At 42.5% G+C, this 19,004-nt stretch overlaps 1 protein-coding gene across 6 annotated transcripts in view; it reads right to left on the bottom strand.

Annotated features, from left to right (window-relative positions):
- PFKP (phosphofructokinase, platelet) overlaps positions 1–19,004 on the bottom strand; it is a 76,710-nt gene that overhangs the window by 56,550 nt on the left and 1,156 nt on the right. For all 6 annotated transcript variants that reach the window (XM_072154007.1, XM_072154003.1, XM_072154005.1 and 3 more), the window contains exon 2: positions 5,852–5,925. In XM_072154007.1, the coding sequence (XP_072010108.1) occupies positions 5,852–5,925 (74 nt within the window). The remainder of the gene's footprint in view (positions 1–5,851; positions 5,926–19,004) is intronic.

The following is a 19,004-nucleotide window of genomic DNA, read 5'->3' as shown; positions in this document are numbered from 1 at the left end:
AATTTCCCAGATTTGATGCATATGCATCATCTTTGTCACGAGGGCACAGGTGCTCCTGAGACCTATATCGCGGGTCGTGGGCTCACCTGTCCCCCTCGTTGCTCGTAGGGCGTTGCCCGTGCTGCTTACCTATCCCCGCTCCTGATTCCCATCCGCGGCCCGTGCATGTGCATCCCCATCTCCTAGGGCGCACACATGCCAGCTTCAGGAAATTTAAAGAGTCAGCGCACCATTAATTGTCACTGGCCATTTCCCATAAATCTACTTATACCTGCCCCTCCCTGCACACCCTGCCGGATCTTTGTGTCCATGCTTTTTCCAGTGAGTTGTTCCTGTGTATTGACCCCCTGTTGTGACCCCGGACCTGTCACTGATTACGCTCTTCTGCTGCCAGTCATGACCTCCTGCTCTGTCTCCAACCCTGAACCTTTGCAGCCTGCCCTAACCTCTTGCCTGTCCCCGACCACGAGATTGCCTGCCAACTTTGTACCTCGACCTTGGCTTCCACCGGGGACAAGTCGCGCATATGGACCGACCTGGTGATACCACGCTGCATCAAGTCCAACCTGCTTTATGGCGGGCTCTGGTGAAGACCGGGTGCCACTTAGATTCCGGTCCCAGGTGTTGGCTTGTGTCATCGCCCGCGGTGGTCCAGGGGGTTCACTTGATCTACCAGATATAAAACTACTTCCACGGAAATAAAACCTATTATAAAGCAATTAATGAACCTGACTACAGAGGAGACTTTTGTAGTCAGAACCCAATAGATAACTGCAAAATTCTGTATAAAAAGTAGCAAAACACCCTGAAGTAAAACAAACATGTTATATAGAAATATTACTAAATTGTGTATTTTAACACTTTTTACCTTCTGACTGATGAAGAATTGGGGTTCCTTTGTCAAGGATTTCAGTTACCAATGCGAAGAGAGATTTTATCCGGCCAATACACTACAGACAGAGCTGCATTGTTGTAACTCCAAATGAACTGTATAACAACTGATTGATGGGTCTTCTGGGTATTGCCTGCACACTGACCAACTAACAACGACCTATGCCCAAAAAAATCTTTATTACCGGTAACCTGTCAATGTGTAAATCAATTTAATATGATGACATGTATAATGTCTGGTTTATTTTTATTATGATTATATATTATTATAGCTACTGGTCCACACTCCTGGTTGCTTATTCAACGCAATGAGTCCAGCAATGAGTTTAGTGCATTCATGAGAAGAACACTTCACCAGACTCTTCCTCCTCCCTCAATAACTCAGATAAATGGTGTATCATGTATACAGAGCAGCCTTCAGTCACTGCTACCAGCAGTATAGACCAATAGAAGTGAAAGTACTGTGCTTACATATGGCAACATATTGAACATGTTCTCAAAATGTCACCAGTGACTCCCATCTTAAACCACACACTACCACCTTTTAGATGTCTTTATATATGTTATGCCTCTATCCATGAGATCAGAGCCACCGTTCTTCTAAAATGAGTTTTATTGATGTTCTCTGTTCCAGTCATGGAGGCAAAGAGCTGCAGTATACACCTGGCTAAAGAGAATTCCTGAAGGAGGGGTGAGGAGCAAGGTTGATTTCTCTTCAAACAGCCAGCGCCAGAGTGGTAAGTTATATAGCAGAGCCGAGTCACACAAAGCCACTGTCTGTCTCACCACCTCCTCACCCCACCCTCAGGAATTCTCTTCAGCTGAGTTAGCAGTGTCAGCGTCAGTGAAGACGGTACAGCAGCTTCCCGTCTCCATGACTGTAACTAAGAGTTTTTAGCAGAATGATGTCTCTAATCCCATGCATAAAGGCATCAGTATAACATGCATAAAGACATCTTAAAGTTACTGGGGCAGATTTATCAAGTGTCTGAAAGTCAGAATATTTCCAGTTGCCCTTGGCAACCAATCACAGCTCAGCTTTCATTTTACCAGTGCTCATGAATATTTTAAAGGAGAGCTGGGATTGGTTGCCATGGGCAACTGGAAACATTCTGGCTTTCAGACACTTGATAAATCTGCCCCATTGTCTGTGGTTTGTAAGGGGGGGGTTGCTGATGACAGGTTCTCTTTAAAATAAAAAACAATATTAAAGTTAAACAACCAATGACACTGACTCCTCAGCTAGTAGGCATGAATAATTTCTCCACTACTTAATCCATCTATGTTCATGCTGACTTAGTCCTAACACAGATTTCTAATTTTATGTGCCCTATTTTATTCTGGCACGGCCGTCTGATTGTTAATCTGCTTTGACATTTTCGGTTATAACAGCTGATTGTACGTTCTCACTGCTCTCTCACCCCGGGTGACCCATTCCCACAAACACATTTCCTTTGACTAACATTTTTAACTAGAAAATGATAAATTCAGTATAATCCCTTTAAGATTAAGAGTTTACAAACGGAATTACATAACATGGATCCTGTTTGTGAATACACCTAATCCAAATGCCCCCCAAAAGCAAGAGGAATACAGTACCACAAAGCTAATTCATCTGTTTATGAATATGCAAATAAGACAGCAAGTGCTACGGGGGTGGGATTACTTAGTTTTTTTTTGTCTACAGACACACAAGTAATCCAGATTTTCTCTGGAATTATCGCTAATTTATCCATGATGGACATTTTCAGCCTTGTCTGCATCATAAATGTCTGCTTGAAAAACTGAAAAATCGGGTCTATCCCCATTGCACTTTCATTCTCATTTGCATATCCATAAAAAATATTATATCTGTGTCACAAAAGTATATTTAGCTCTTATTAAAGACCCCTTTACTGCAGTCATGTCACTGGCACTTTGGACCTAATAAACTACCTTTAAAGAGAGTCTATCAGCAGCAACTTTGACCATTGGATCTGAAGATCTATGTAACCATACCTTTGTGCATGGGTTAGTAGCAGCAGGACTGTGTAAAAAGCATTTATATTTTAGGATTGTAGCTGGACTCTTTATGTGAGATCTCACAGCACATTTCTTCCCCTCTGCTCTGAGTAAGAGCTGTAGCAGACTTCTGCTTAGATAGTACAGCAAAGCAGAGCTATCAAACTGTTTGATTATAGAAATCTATGAACACAGCAGTGTGAGCTCTCCAGAACCAATACCTAACATTCTCTGCAGCTTTGGTCCCAACTGCTGGTAGACTTCCATTAATAAAATGGATTCATTAGATACAGCCCCCTTCTATGGATTCCCTATGTACAGCCTTATGTGAACCCCCCCAGCAGCCTCGGGCCCTGGCACTTGCCCAGGAATGCCCAGTGCTGGCGCCGGCCCTGACTGAAACCCACTACTATAAGTGTGTATTTTGTCTTCACTAATTTTGATCCACAAATTCCAATCTACATTCTCAATTGTAATCTTCAAACATCTTAAACACATTTTGTTTTCCAGAATCTAGTCTTTTCCCTTCAATTTACTCTTCATTTTATTCTCTATTGAGTAAATTATTTGTATTAAACATTGAGTATATTAATATATTGTATGTTTGCCTTAAATCACTGAATACCAAGCCTGAGAAAGAATACACGGTAGAACACAGCGTGACCCAGCTTGCCATAGTACACGATGGTCTGTTCTCATTATCTCCAATTATTCTCCAATTACAGTAAACTGGGCTAAAGAAATAAATTTGTTGTTACTTAATTTGTTTTCCTCATCCACTCAACACGACCGGATTGCTTGATGTGAATGGGTCATGACAAGGGAGGCTGGTAGCTTTTACAATGTTGCCAAATTGTTTTGTGGAGGATAAATGAAAATAGGGGATATGGCCTAACTTGCTGATCAGTGTGGGTTTCCGTAGGACCCCCTGCCGCTCCGTCAGACTAATGGAGCAGAGGCCGCACATGACCGTTCTGCTCCATTAATCTCTATGGAGCTTACGGAGATCCGCGAGCGCGTTGGTCGGCAATTTCCATCAGCTCCATAGAGATTAATGGAGCAGAACGGACCCGTTGTTTTTGCGATCTGTGGGGTCACAGCACTGAGACCCCCACTAAACAGCAAGTTAGGCCCTATCCCGTGGATAGGGTCTAACCGTAGTTTGTGGGAAAACCCCTTTTAAGGAAATCTACTATCAAAATTCAAACATGATAAACCAGGGACACTTACTCATAGATGCAGGCTCCGTGACTGTGGTAATTTTCTTATATTTTTTATCCATGCCCCAAAATCAACTTTTAAAATTATGCTAATGAGCCACAAGGGCTTCCTGGGGTGTTATCAGAGCCCATCCACGATGGAGCTTCAATGGGTGTTACACTGTCTCCCACTCCCCCCTCAGCACTTCCCCCTCCTTCTGCCTGATGTAATTTCACTGTAGCAGAAGAAGTATCAGCACACAGAGGGGGAAGTGCTCCCGCAGTGTAACAGCCTGTGGATCTTCAGCATGTAGGTAGTAGGATATTCAACCTCCCAAAGGATGTGGTGGGATTACTGTTCTTCCCTGTCCGTTTTTTCTCTAAGAAAAAATATATAACCCATAAAGAAGCCGTGAAACATTACTTGGTTGTCTAAATCAAAGACTTCTCCAAAAGCAGACATTGATTTACAGTGTAGTTACCTACAATAAACGCCATCATAGAGGACAGATACTAAATCTAGAGAACGCTAGAAACAATAATGGGGCGCTGTGCACTTTTCTCGGACTGTGCACCTTTGGGGCTAAAACAGCTTGCAAAGGTATTGAAATTTCTGCGCTTTGATTGAGGCGCACGTGACCCTTTTGGTGCGCAGCTGCACTGGCTTCCATGCATTGCAAATTAGGGGGCGTGCCGTCGGACAGTCCGACGGATTCGGACTGAGCGCGGGATTTCACTTTAAAATTGTTTCGCAAGCCCTGTGTTTAAAATGCATCACAAAAAAGATGTGATGCGACACGTTCTTGATTTCAGGTGCACAATCTTAGTGAATAGCCGCACGCTGCATTATAGACGGACAAAACAGAGCAGATTTTCCTGTAATGCACATTTGGGATATCATATGGTTCTTTCTATGAAATCATTGTCATACAACCTTTATCTCTGACCTTTACAGAATACACAATCATTCAGTTTCATTAAAGATTATTACCTCCCGGCTAGCGGCTCAGTCCAGGTCCAACTTTATTAGTGTTCAGAGAAAAAAATGTTTCCGTAATCTTTTTTGTGTCTAAAATTATTTGAATTCTAAACAATTTATACGGACCATTCCATTTACAATCGGCAGGATGGAGCAAAGGTCAAACTCTTTCAGTCGGATCCCATTAATTGACAGAATGTGTGATAACTGTTACTTGGCCAAATTTGTTGGGATGCAATTTTTTTCCCTTCTTTCTTTTGGATTTCCGATATTGGTATGGCAACCCCCTTTTTGGTGAAATATACTTTTTTGGTGACATAAAATGGGCATCTTTTTAGGGCCGTGACTTGTCCATAAGACCCAAATACCACTTAAAATGCAAACATAAGATTATTCCAATTGACTGGACTTGATCCTCCCACTCTCCCAGGACATCGGAAAGTTGGCAAAAGGGTCAAGAATGAAATCATTGGAGCTTAAAACCCGGCCTATAACTTCCGAACTAACAAGCATCACAACATTTATGAAACTTTGCAAAACTTAATTTAACTTCTCACTTTAAAAAGTGAAGCTGTGCAATGATTGGTTGTCTATACATTTATGTTTATGCTTTTTATACATAGTCATAAAAATCATAATATGCAAACAGGCGACATCTATACTCTTCAGAAGTTGTGTGTTGCAATACTAAACACTCACCGGACTTTGATCATGCGAATAAATATTTTATGATTCCATTGAAATCATTATTTAAAAAGTAAACAGAGGTGATTAAACCTACCTCATGGACGAAATAAACTTTGGCTTCTACGTAGATTCCCATACGAACCACAGCCCGGACCGCAGCATTCATACCTGGAAGGGAAGGTCAGACTCTATCAGTGGATATGGTTCAACATATACAATATATCCAGCCCAGGCCGGTTCTACATGAGCAAATTTGTTCCGAAAAACCGTCTTCGTGTGTCAACCAATGTAGAACTGAAATACAGGGAGACATTCATCATACACCGACACATCCTGCGACCCGCTGGTGCACAATTCTACCCCAGACCCTGCCGGTGTAGAATTTTGCTATTACCTGCGACCACTCAGGCCTGCATGGTCACAGGCTATAGGGCAGAAACATCCTACTCCAGACTACTCAGTGGCAGGGCACACCCCCTCCACGGCGCTTTGACTTGTGGGAGACTTAAAGGGGGAAATAATTGTGATTCCTGGGGGTTCACAAGGAATTGTGATTATTTCTGAGCTTGTACACCAGAAAACTGGCATACAAACCACAATAAATCTCCACCACTGAGTCCAGTTCTGGAGTTATAGGTTGGGGTCAGTAAATCCCGTATACACGAAGAGTCGGTTTGTCGGAGCAAACTCATTTGTGTATAACCGGCCTTGTTCACATTCTAGATCCCCAATCGAAAACATGTTGGAAGTTGCAGCATTGCAGAAGTGGCCATAGAAAAAGAGTAATTTAAAAAATGTTCAGGTTTTGACCCAAGAATTTAAAAATAAAAATATTCTACAGAAAACCCTGTCTTATCTACTAATAAAAAGCATTCATAACTTTGTGCACAGCTTCCCAAATCTATTGTGATACCACTGGTGTAGATTGCTGTTCATATGATCTACGTATAGGGCAGCACGGTGGCTCAGTGGTTAGCACTACAGCCTTGCAGTGCTGGGATCCTGGGTTCAAGTCCCATCCAGGTCAACATCTGCAAAGAGTTTGTATGTTCTCTCTGTGTTTGCGTGGGTTTCCTCCGGTTACCTCCCACACTCCAAAACATACTGTTAGGCTGATTAGACTGTGATCCGCATTGGGGACAGGGACTGATTTGGCAAGTTCTGTGCAGCGCTGCGTAATCTGTGTGCGCTATATACACAAAGGAATTAATATTATTATGTATTATAACGCGACGACCAACCCATTGCAATCCCTCCAAGTGCCTCATTACTGGCACTTTTTAAGATGCATTTTGGTTTCGTTTCTAAACCAAAAAGTCAGTCCTAAAGGAATTAGAAATCTAAAATAAAGACTATGGGCAGCTTTTTCGTCCTCATTTTTTTGGGACAAATTCACAAAATAAATCCACAGTGCATTCACATATGTTATAGGGGGATCTCACTGCAGATTTAGTACAGAGGCTTCCACTCCAAGTACAGTTCTTCTTATCCTTCTGCTTCCTCACTTTGGTTCTTTCTAAAAACTGCTATTTTATTGTTCTGTTTCTAATCTAATTGTACAATTCAGCCCTCAATAAAACACACCGTCACCTTGCACATATATTTCACCTCTTATCTAGCGTTACTTGCTTTAGTGTTTCCAGGGAGTGTCATATCTAAGGCTGAGTTCAGGCTCAGTTATATACCGGAGATAGACACGACTGATGACTTATATGTTGTTGAGCTAAACAACAGCCAGGCATAAATCTGCATCTACTATTTATGAGCTGTCTAGTTTAGCCGACCAGGAATGGAACGTGCAGATCCGGATCAATAATATAGCAAATCACTGAGATCAGACTCAAAGGTATCCTGCATCCAGATAACCTCCTATCCCCCACAAGGCTCCAGCGATGACGTGGTGTCACTAAGCACCGGCAACATTGTTAGAGCCAATAAAACAAAATATGAGGAACCGGAAAAGCCCTGGCATGGGGGCAGCAGCAGACTGGTAAGGTTAGAATGACCTTATTTAAGACTACAGGTACTTTGTTAAAATAAGATTAGGATGTAAATTTGAGCCTGAGCCTCCGCAATTTTCGACATTATTGATCCTGTTCTTATCTGTAAAGAACAACATTTATAGGGTTAGACAATAGGATCCTTAGGATGTGGTATCAATGTCCGATCAGGGGAGGGGGAGGTCATGGGATGCTACGATTAATGAACCGAGAAGCTGGTTCTGAAAACACAAGGGTGAGAAGCCAGAGAATCCAAATAGAAATATTAAGGGGGATGGAGGAAGGACCCCTAGCATGTGGTTATTGACTGCATATCTAAACTACTGCTGTTAATCTCATTAATAAATAAATCCAATTGAGGCCTTCGCAGACATGAAAAAAACAATCTACATGAAGCCTATATGGTGGTACAAGCAAAGAGTCTGGGGTTTTCTGAACTTAAATATGAATAACTTGTCCTAAGAACCAGTGGCGTAACTAGGAGAGGTAGGCCCCCATAGCAGATTTTTGCATGGGGCCCCCCTTAAAAATATTCATACATACACACACGTTGTAATAATACACAACATAACATTCTACAATATATATACTTGTCCACACATACATACATATACACTCATATGCACACATTTATGTATTCATATATACATCTATACACTAATACATGCAGTATATACAAACTCACTGTATATATATACAGTATATATGCATCAAAGTTTCATGCATACTGTTTATATACATACATACATCATATTCTTTTACATACGGCATACACCCAATGTGTATACATAAACATGCAGTATATAGACACCATATGCACACATACTGAATCTATATACAGTATATACACACAAAATGCATATACATACAGCATATAATCACACATACAGTATATACAGCGTTTACACACATACTGCATATACATGCAGTATATACACACAGCATATGCAGCATATACACACATACATACAGTACATGCAGCATATACACACATACATACAGTACATGCAGCATATACATACATACAGTATATACAGCATATACACACATACATACAGTACATGCAGCATATACACACACATACATACAGTACATGCAGCATATACATACACATACATACAGTACATGCAGCATATATACACACATACATACAGTACATGCAGCATATACACACACATACATACAGTATATACAGCATATACACACATACATACAGTACATGCAGCATATACACACACATACATACAGTACATGCAGCATATACATACAGTATATACAGCATATACACACATACATACAGTAAATACAGCATATACACACATACAGCAAATACACACATACATACAGCATATACTGCAAGCAAATACACACATATAGCATACATTAATTAACTATACATACATTTATAGGGACTTACATATCTTGCAGTGGGGTGGGTCGGTTAGGAGGCATCCTGCAAGCCTAGGAAGTGTGCTGGCCGGGCGGCAGCAACTTGGTGGGCGGCCGTGGAAGCAGTGTGGAGGGCCGGCGGCCGCGGAACCAGGGAGCCTGCGTTGATGGGGACTGAGGTAACAGCAGGGTGGCCGTGGGAGCAGCATGTCCGCCGGGCGGCCGCGTGAGCAGCACTGAGGACGGGCGGGCAGCTGCGGGACCAAGGTACCTCCCGGGCGGCCGTGAGAGCATCATGCAGGCCGGGCACCAGCGGGATAAGTGTGAAAGGTGGTCGGGAAGCTGTGGGACCAGTATGCCAGCCGTGGTAGCAACGTGCTGGCCAGGCGGTCTGTGCGCTGGGGACGGGACACTGGGGAGGGCTTGACAAAGAGGGGGACGGGCCATGGTATCGACCTTAATGTGCCGTATAGCAGGGCCCGGGTGGCGGTCGATGAGGTACGGAAATACAACGCAGTCTCCAGACATTGTGATTGTGCCGCCGCCCTTGCCCCTGATGCTCACGGGCCCCGTAGCAACCGCTACGGCTGCTACGGTGGTAGTTACGCCACTGCTAAGAACAAGTCACTACACTCTAACTCCTATTAAAACAGGAAGGCAATCTGTAGTAACCAGGTCTGACCACTACACAGAGAATGGAGCTGTCTGCTTCCTGTTTCCTCCTCTGTTTATTAGATCCTCACCAAACTAACATTGATTGGTTAGCAAAATTTTTAGACTAGAAAACCCCTTTAAGGTTCCATATGTTGCCTCCTCGAGGAGCTATGTTCTCTGGGACAGTGTAGGCCCAAAAACATTTTGTAGTTCACTTTCACTGCAGCAGCTCTTTTTAGGATATTGCTACCTCTCCTAATCCTTAGGACCATCTGGCAATCTAAGAATGCTCCATAATCTGACACTTGTGTCTCTCACTGGTAATCTACAAACTGGTAATTCAAGAGGTGAGTGTTATACATTTATGAATGCTCCGCATCCTAGGCGGTTACTAAGATGAGCCTCATACAGTAGCTGTGTAATAGGCTTACAGGATTTACTGGGGGCCTTATGTTTCCTTCATTCACCAAAGGGGAAGAGGACCCTCCCTACTGCCTCCTGGAATAAGCGTTCCTATAATTATAACCACATGAAACACACATGTCTTTACAGTCATTACTATTTAATCCTGTAGGTCACTGTTTTAGGGATTATTATGAAGATTTTTGTGATCTCCAAAAAACTCCAATAAACCACAAATGCCAAGAAAAGGGAAATGGGGAGGATGCAGGTGTCTATAAGACTATATAGACTGATTGATGCCTCCCATGTTGCAGACGGAGATGATGTCACGTGAGAGGCGTGAATAATTAGCAGCCCGGAGTGGTGGACATCTTGTCCCCATGCTCCGGCCTGATTTTTATAAGTTTCTTTTTAAGGTGATCCCGGCATGTCAAGATTAATGAAGACAAGCACCGGAATTTGGATGAAGAGGAGTGTAGGTGAGTATGTGTAGGTAAGTGGTTGCTTGCTGATGCTACATTTGCTGAATATGGCACTGACAGGCGAAGATGACTGTTTTTGGCTATCTCTGTCAATGCCATAGAGATAAATAGAGCCAGCTGCTCTGTTTAATTGGAGGTGCTTGTGATCCATTGAGTCCCTTCAAGGGGAAACCACCATTCAGCAAGGCGAAAACTTGATATGGATAGACAACCCCTTTAAAGGGGACCTGTGATATCTCAAATTCTTTTTAAAGAGGACCTGTCATCTCTCTTGAGGGGTTTATTTGTTTATCAATTTTTTTTTTATTATTTTCTTCATAAAGCTCTACAATGCCATGCTTTATGCAGCGCTGCGTAATCTGTAGGCACTATATGAATAAAGTATTATTATTATGTACCTCTCCACTGTTATTCTAGCTAGAAAAGATGCATAAAATGACAAGGGGGGGGGGGGGGGGTCACCAGTTGGAAGGTGTCCTCCTTACTATTTTAACATTCATAATTCTATGATATTGGTCTTATACTGTACATGTAATAGTATTTTTGTTTATGGACTTCAGCAAACTCAATTCCAATCAATGGGACAAATCTGAAAGAAAAAAAAAATTCTAACCCTAACCAAACCTGACGGCTGAACTGACTTTAATGTAGAAGTTAAGAAATTCTACTAAACACTTGTGACTATTATACTGTATATGGTATAGGATGCAGAATTCTCATGAAGCACTTTATTCCACGTTCTACTCACTGATAAGGGTTACCTATTTGACTTTTACAGTAAAAAAAATCATTGAGAAAATAAAAAATGGGGATTGCTCTATACTTTACTGTGTATGACTGATATGACAATACAGGTCTTTGGTGCCATGGCGACTATACATTTCCATACGCTGTAATAACTGCAGTGACTGGGCGCCTGCCACGTCCGCATTGATGAGAACCATTACTCTTCGGAGCTCTGCTTTCATCTGAAGGGCCTGAAGGACAGAACAATATTCCTTATTCTAAATTTGGAGGATAAAAGGTCTATTTTAAGCTAAGGCCTGCTGGTTTATTTTTCCCTACAGGCTCCAATGACAGGGAGGGCCCCATCTCCACCCGGCAATCTCTCTGCTAAATATTCCATCCGTTCACCCTTATGACCTTGCATGGTAGCACTGAGGGTCACACCTGATGTTCAGGGACTATTTTAACGTCCATCCACCCCCGATCAATTCACCTTCATAGTCCTTGGTAGCTCTTACTGACTTCAATCTCAATCTTCAATCGTAACAGGTCAATAAAGCAATTAGTGTTAATTGTTAATCTTCTAATTGACCAAATTTTAGGGCTCTTTCACATTGGCGTCGTTTTTCATCTCCGTGGTTCAGTGATTTCCATGGATGCCTCACAATGCTGATGATTTCTATGGGTGTTTTCATATTGGCTTGGGTCCGCAAAAAAAAACTAATAAAAAATCTAATAAAAATAAAAAATAATAATCTAATCTAATAAAAAAAAACCAGGTGTGATGTTTTCAAAGCAATGTTAAACCTTCCATTTTTTTGGCGGACACGGAGACAAAACGGTAGAAAAACGAGACCTTACGGAAACAAAACGCAACGGAGCACTAAGGGTTTCTGTTGGGTTTTGGGTCCGGCCCGCACAACCTAAACATACTGCCGAATTGCCAATCCATTAACCGTGGCTATGACTGCCAGGGGGAAATATATCCTGGTTGCCAAACCCGAACTCAAAAGGAAACATTAGGGCTCATTTACTAAGGGTCCAAACGCTGCACTTTCGTCGGGTTTCCCGAATATTTCTGTTTTGCGCCGAATTGCCCGCACGTAATCATGTGGGATTTTGCCGCACGTGATCGGATTGTGGTGAAATCGGGGGCGTGGCCGTCGGACAACCTGACAGATTCGGAAAAAACACGGAAACTAAAAACCATTTGTGTCGCAAGATCGTGCACTTACATGCACCAGGAAGAAGAAGGTGAACTCCGGCGAACCCTGGGCCAAACGCAGGGTAAACATTCAAAAACGCATGCGTTTTTAAACAGACTGAAATTTCATGCTTTAAAACGGTCCAGAAACGCATCATGTGGCATCACCCTTACTTGTTTGGTGGGAAAACCCTTTTAGCCCCTTAAGGATGCAGACTTTTTTTGCTCATTTTTTGTTGCCCACCTTTAAAAATTTAAAAAACAATGGGTGTCATTTACTAAGGGCCTGATTCACGTTTCAGAGAATGTGCCGCTGGATCGCGAATAGACCGGGTAAGTAAATCTGCCCCAGTGTGTACGAAAAAGAAAAAAATTGTTTTGCCATCTTCTGACCCCAATTACTTTTTCATACTCCGCTGTATGGAGCTGTGTGAGGTGTCATTTTTTGCGAGATGAGCCGATGTTTTCAGCTACTATTTTGAGGACTATGCAATCTTTTACTCACTTTTTAATACCATATTTTATGTTATGTAAAATGGTGTAAAGGTCACATTTTGGACATTTGGGCCCTATTTTCCATTATGTGGTGCAATAAACGTTTTTATATTTTGATAAATTGGGCATTTTGGGACACAGTTTATTTAGTTTTATATCAGTTCTAGAGAAAGGCGGGTGATTTGAATTTTTAATATTTTATTATTTTTTAAAACTTTTTATTTTATTTTTTTACTATTGCTTAGACCCTCAAGGGTTCTTTAACTCTAGTATGTGATCATTCCTACCACATACTGCAATACTACTGCAGTATATGGTGTTTTTACATAGCATTCATTATAATCAGCCACTGGGTCATTGCAATGAATCTTCAGAAACCATGCAGCCTGTCATGCCAAGCAATTGCCGCTCCCCACCCCCAATGACATGAGGGGGAGTAGCGATCTCAACAAAGATGGCGTCTTTTAAATGTCAACGCCCTCTCTGCCGGCAGCAATCAAGGGGTTAACACCTGTGATTGGTGCTAGCACTGACTGCTGGTGTTAGCGTCGAGTGTTTGCTGCAATATGCAGCAAACCCCATGTCTGTATGAAGAGGGCTCAGCCCGTGAGCCCTCTTCATACACCCTTCATAGCTCGCTGACGGATACTCGGTGAGCATAAAGGGATTAAGGACCAACGATGGTCATGTGTTGCTGTAATAATGAAAGGCCCAACTATGAGAGATTCATGACACGATGCAGAACAATGGCATCTTGTGGACCTTACTGATATGTAGTGGGATCCCTCGGGTTCCATTATGGTCATGTTCAGTCCCAATTTATGTGAGAACTAGGACTTCCAGCATTATAGTCATTCATGATTCAATTCAGAGTCAATGCCTTAAATTTTGTGTCTTGGGCAAAAGGGTCACACATGGGTCAGAGGAAACCACAGCCGTGTGTGTACGAGCCTATGCAATTGTTTGTGTGTTATAAGTTAAATCAACCGATAGCACCCAAAGAACAAATATGGCGGCTCTGTTCTGCCAATATTGGGGCGTTTGTCCAACCATGATCTAAGGCTTTAGGCTTTGTTCACACTTGGGTCATGGTTCTGATCCATCCAGGATCCCTAGCTGGCAGAAAAGTCTAGTCTGCTCATAGGGACTTGACTAACCTTGCCTGAGAAGGAAGGAACATCAATTACAAACCTTCATTCGCTAATATTACTAATGGAATGACTCATCCAGAAATTTATCATTCCCAAATGTCCGCATTTTCTCCCTCAATTGTCATTTATCAGGCGTTGCATTTCTGCAAGGGATGAGGATTAAATATTCATATTGTGTATCCTGTACACAAAACATAATGGGGCACATTTACTAAGGAGACCACGGCCGCACTTTCATCGGGTTTCCCGAATATTTCCGTTTTGCGCGAATTGCCCCGGTATTTTGGTGCATGCAATTAGATTTTGGCGCATCAGCACCGGCATTCACGCAACAGAAATCGGCGGGCGGGCCGCAGGACAACCCGACGGATTCGGACCAACCGCACAATTTAAAAAAGGATTTGTGTCACAAGATCAGCACTCACATACACCGGGAAGAAGAAGGTGAACTCCGGTGGACCTCGGCACAGCAGCGACACATGTAGGATCTCGGACGCACAATGTTAGTGAATAGTGCCGGACCCGCATCCTTGTTGGACAACGCACTGCGGGATTGCGACTGGAGCGGGTAAGTAAATCTGCCCCAATATCTGTATAATAGGCCCAAATTTTAAGAAAATCTACCATCAAAATCCATGATAATAGTACTTAAAAATCTAGGCAGCATGATGGTGGTAATCTTCTTAAATTATCTTGCCCCTCTGAGAACTGGCTTTACAGACTAAAGTGCTTTACCCTCCCCCCTTCTCCCTCAGCACTTGTGCAGTGAATGCACAGAACCCTTCTGGCTCATTAGCATGATTTTACAAGTTGATTTTAGAAGGAAGGAGGCCATGGATAATGAATATAAGCAGATTACCACAGTCACGGTGCCTGGATCTATGGTAGGTGTCCCTGGATTATCATGATGGATTTTGATTCTAGATTTAATTTAATGTACAGGATGTGGGGTTTGTATACAATGATTGTATAAGTGTTTCTTAAATGTGCCATATAGTCGACCATATTGTACATAGATATCATTACTCAAAAACTGACTAATAAAACCCATTATGATCAGATCTAGGTCCCCATCACGCATTTCCGCAGGGGCCAAAATCACGGGGGCCCCATAACAAAACCTTAAAAAGAACTGCACACAACTATGACTATCTTCATCAACAGGTTGGATTTTTTATAATTATCTTGCTCTCTCAAATGCACAGGGATTGTACACACGATGATGTCACAGTATAGGGATAATGTACACATTGATATCACAGCACTTGTGATGTCCAAATACAGAGATAATACACACATTAATGTCACAGTACTGGGATAATATACACAGTGATGTCACAGTACAGAGATAATATATACAGTGATGTCACAGTACAGAGATAATATATACAGTGATGTCACAGTACAGAGATAATATATACAGTGATGTCACAGTACAGAGATAATATATACAGTGATGTCACAGTACAGGGATAATACACACAGTGATGTCACAGTACAGGGATAATACACACAGTGATGTCACAGTACAGGGATAATACACACAGTGATGTCACAGTACAGGGGTTATACACACAGTGATGTCACAGTACAGGGATAATACACACAGTGATGTCACAGTATAGGGATAATACACACAGTGATGTCACAGTACAGGGATAATACACACTGTGATGTCACAGTACAGGGATAATAATCACAGTGATGTTACTGTACAGAGATAATACATATAGTGATGTCACAGTACAGGGATAATAATCACAGTGATGTCACAGTACAGGGATAATACACACAAGTGATGTCACAGTACAGGGATAATACACACAGTGATGTCACAGTACAGGGATAATACACACAGTGTTGTCACAGTACAGAGATAATACACACAGGGATGTCACAGTACAGAGATAATACACACAGTGATGTCACATTACAGGGATAATACACACAGTGATGTCACAGTACAGGGATAATATATACAGTGATGTCACAGTACAGAGATAATACACACAGTGATGTCACAGTACAGGGATAATACACACAATGATGTCACAGTACAGGGATAATACACACAGTGATGTCACAGTACAGAGATAATACACACAGTGATGTCACAGTACAGGGATAATACACACTGTGATGTCACAGTACAGGGATAATAATCACAGTGATGTTACTGTACAGAGATAATACATATAGTGATGTTACTGTACAGAGATAATACACACAGTGATATCACAGTACAGAGATAATACACACAGTGATGTCACAGTACAGGGATAATAATCACAGTGATGTCATAGTACAGGGATAATACACACAGTGATGTCACAGTACAGGGATAATACACACAGTGATGTCACAGTACATGGACAATACACACAGTGATGTCACAGTACATGGGTAATACACACAGTGATGTCACAGTACAGACATACACACAGTGATATCACAGTACAGAGATAATACACGCAGTGATGTCACAGTACAGGGATAATACACACAGTGATGTCACAGTACAGGGATAATACACACAATGATGTCACAGTACAGGGATAATACACACAGTGATGTCACAGTACAGGGATAATATACACAGTGATGTCACAGTACAGGGATAATACACACAGTGATGTCACAGTACAGGGATAATACACACAGTGATGTCACAGTACAGGGATAATACACACAGTGATGTCACAGTACATGGATAATACACACAGTAATGTCACAGTCTAGACATAAAGCACACAGCAATGTTACATAGACACGGTACAAAAACACTGTGATGGCATCCTAACACAAGCATAACACATGCAAATATTTACTTTGACATCATAAAACACATTAGAAGAACAATGTGGAGATACCCCAGCCCGGTGCCTCACTGCTACACCATGTTATTACACTATATTTCTAGACGCTGCATTCACATTCACAGAAGTTTCCTGGATATAAGTTTCTCTGTTGCTTTTGATGTAAATGCTGGGGACTATACTGATACAAGAAGAGACATAGATAGCGGCACAGGTGTGCACCCATGTCATCCCCAGCTACCATCCATCTCCACAAATATGTACACAGATGTAGCAGTGCTGAATGTCATGTTTAACCCTTTCAGCTGGCACTGCTTGTCCTCCGCCTCATAAGCTCAGTTGGATATGAAGTGACATTATGCACCATGACTTATTCAGCTCTGCTACATCACTGTAAGCAGCCAGGAATACATGATGTTATAGGAGTTATTCTAGAGGGGGGGTGCTGAGCCGTCGTGAGTCCTTGAAATGCATTTGGAGGTGATGATGATGATGAGGGTGATGCTACCACAAGAGCTTCCTCCCAGAGTCAGAGGAAGGACTCCCACCGCTGCACGTACACACATGGGAGGGGAATGACAGCGGGGAGGGATTACAGCAAGACGGATCACACTGACCCCCATCATCATCATCACCGGCATAGTCATGGCAACTGATATAGGATGACATAGCAAGATGACGCTGCAACCTATGCATCCAATCCACCCGGCAGCGAATAACCTTATGGGGTTAATAGCTATTGCACTGTTATGTAGATGTAGCAGAGATGAGTTTGTCATTAGGCCCTGTTAAGCTTTTCGAAAGGATTGTAAGAATGTATACACAGAAGCCACCATATATGCTTGTGGGCTGAATGACCACTATTCCTTGCAAGCCCCTTACTCCGTCCACACCCTTGACACTAGTTAAGGTACATATCTACTAAATGGTTCAATGTAAGGCAGAGGAATGTTGGATGTTTGTGCAGAAAAACCTAATTTCATTAGGAACGTTTGCTGGATGCAGTGACTTCCTATACAAATACAGTGCAATCTCTCCAGAAGACCACCAACTTTAAGAAGACCCCCCTCTCTAAAAGACTGATTTTTAGGGGTTTTTTTTCACTGTCCCCATTATAATCAAGGAAAGCTTCCCCCCAATGAGAAGACCACCCCTTTAAAAGATCATTGATCAATGCAAAATTGGGTGGTCTGCTCAAAGAGGTTTCCCTGTATACATGTCCAGCACTGCACGGTTCTGTTGGTACCTATAGTGGTACAGTACCCGGAGCAGCACGTGTGGCTCATAGTGAGTAATGATCCTCATAGTAAATAGGGCGAGTGTGTGGGCGGTGGAGACATGTGAAGATACAGTGTAGCGGATACAGGAAAAGCCTGCAATGCAGCAGCTCAGCCCTGGGGCCGCCTCCTGCTATAGGTGACCGGCTGTACGGAGAAACCCACCGTGATGAAGGAGCCCCCCATATTAAAGGGGAGGTTTGTGGTCTGCGTCCTGCAGGCAACAGTTTGGGAAATGGGAGTGACCCGGCCGTCACCTACTAATATGGAACAACGTTATCTCTCCAGTATGGCCTAAAGGCGACTGCTTATCACATCATGCCCCTAAGGAATGAGGATATTAGGGCTGCTGGCAGGGGTACAGCTGGCAGGGGCACAGCTGGCAGGCCTTCATCTGACTCATTCCTCAGGTTTATTCCTGGCTGCCATCAATGATTTCCCTCTCGTTGTAACTAGAATTTTAGCCAGACGTTGGCACCTAATCCCTAGTGCAGGTGACAGGAGATACCCCAACCAAATACATGATGGGAGTGGTAGTGTGCAGATGCTGCAATGTCTGTAAGTACCATTCTACCACCCAAACCTGCACTGGACAAGGGGGTGTGGTCTTCTCGTGGAAGATGAACTGAAGGTGGTACAACTGGATGAGAA

This window comes from Engystomops pustulosus, chromosome 5 (genome assembly GCF_040894005.1).
Source record: "Engystomops pustulosus chromosome 5, aEngPut4.maternal, whole genome shotgun sequence".
In the NCBI taxonomy this organism is placed as follows: domain Eukaryota; kingdom Metazoa; phylum Chordata; class Amphibia; order Anura; family Leptodactylidae; genus Engystomops; species Engystomops pustulosus.
Note: the sequence above shows the minus strand (reverse complement) of the source record. Positions and strands in the feature narration are given on the sequence as shown.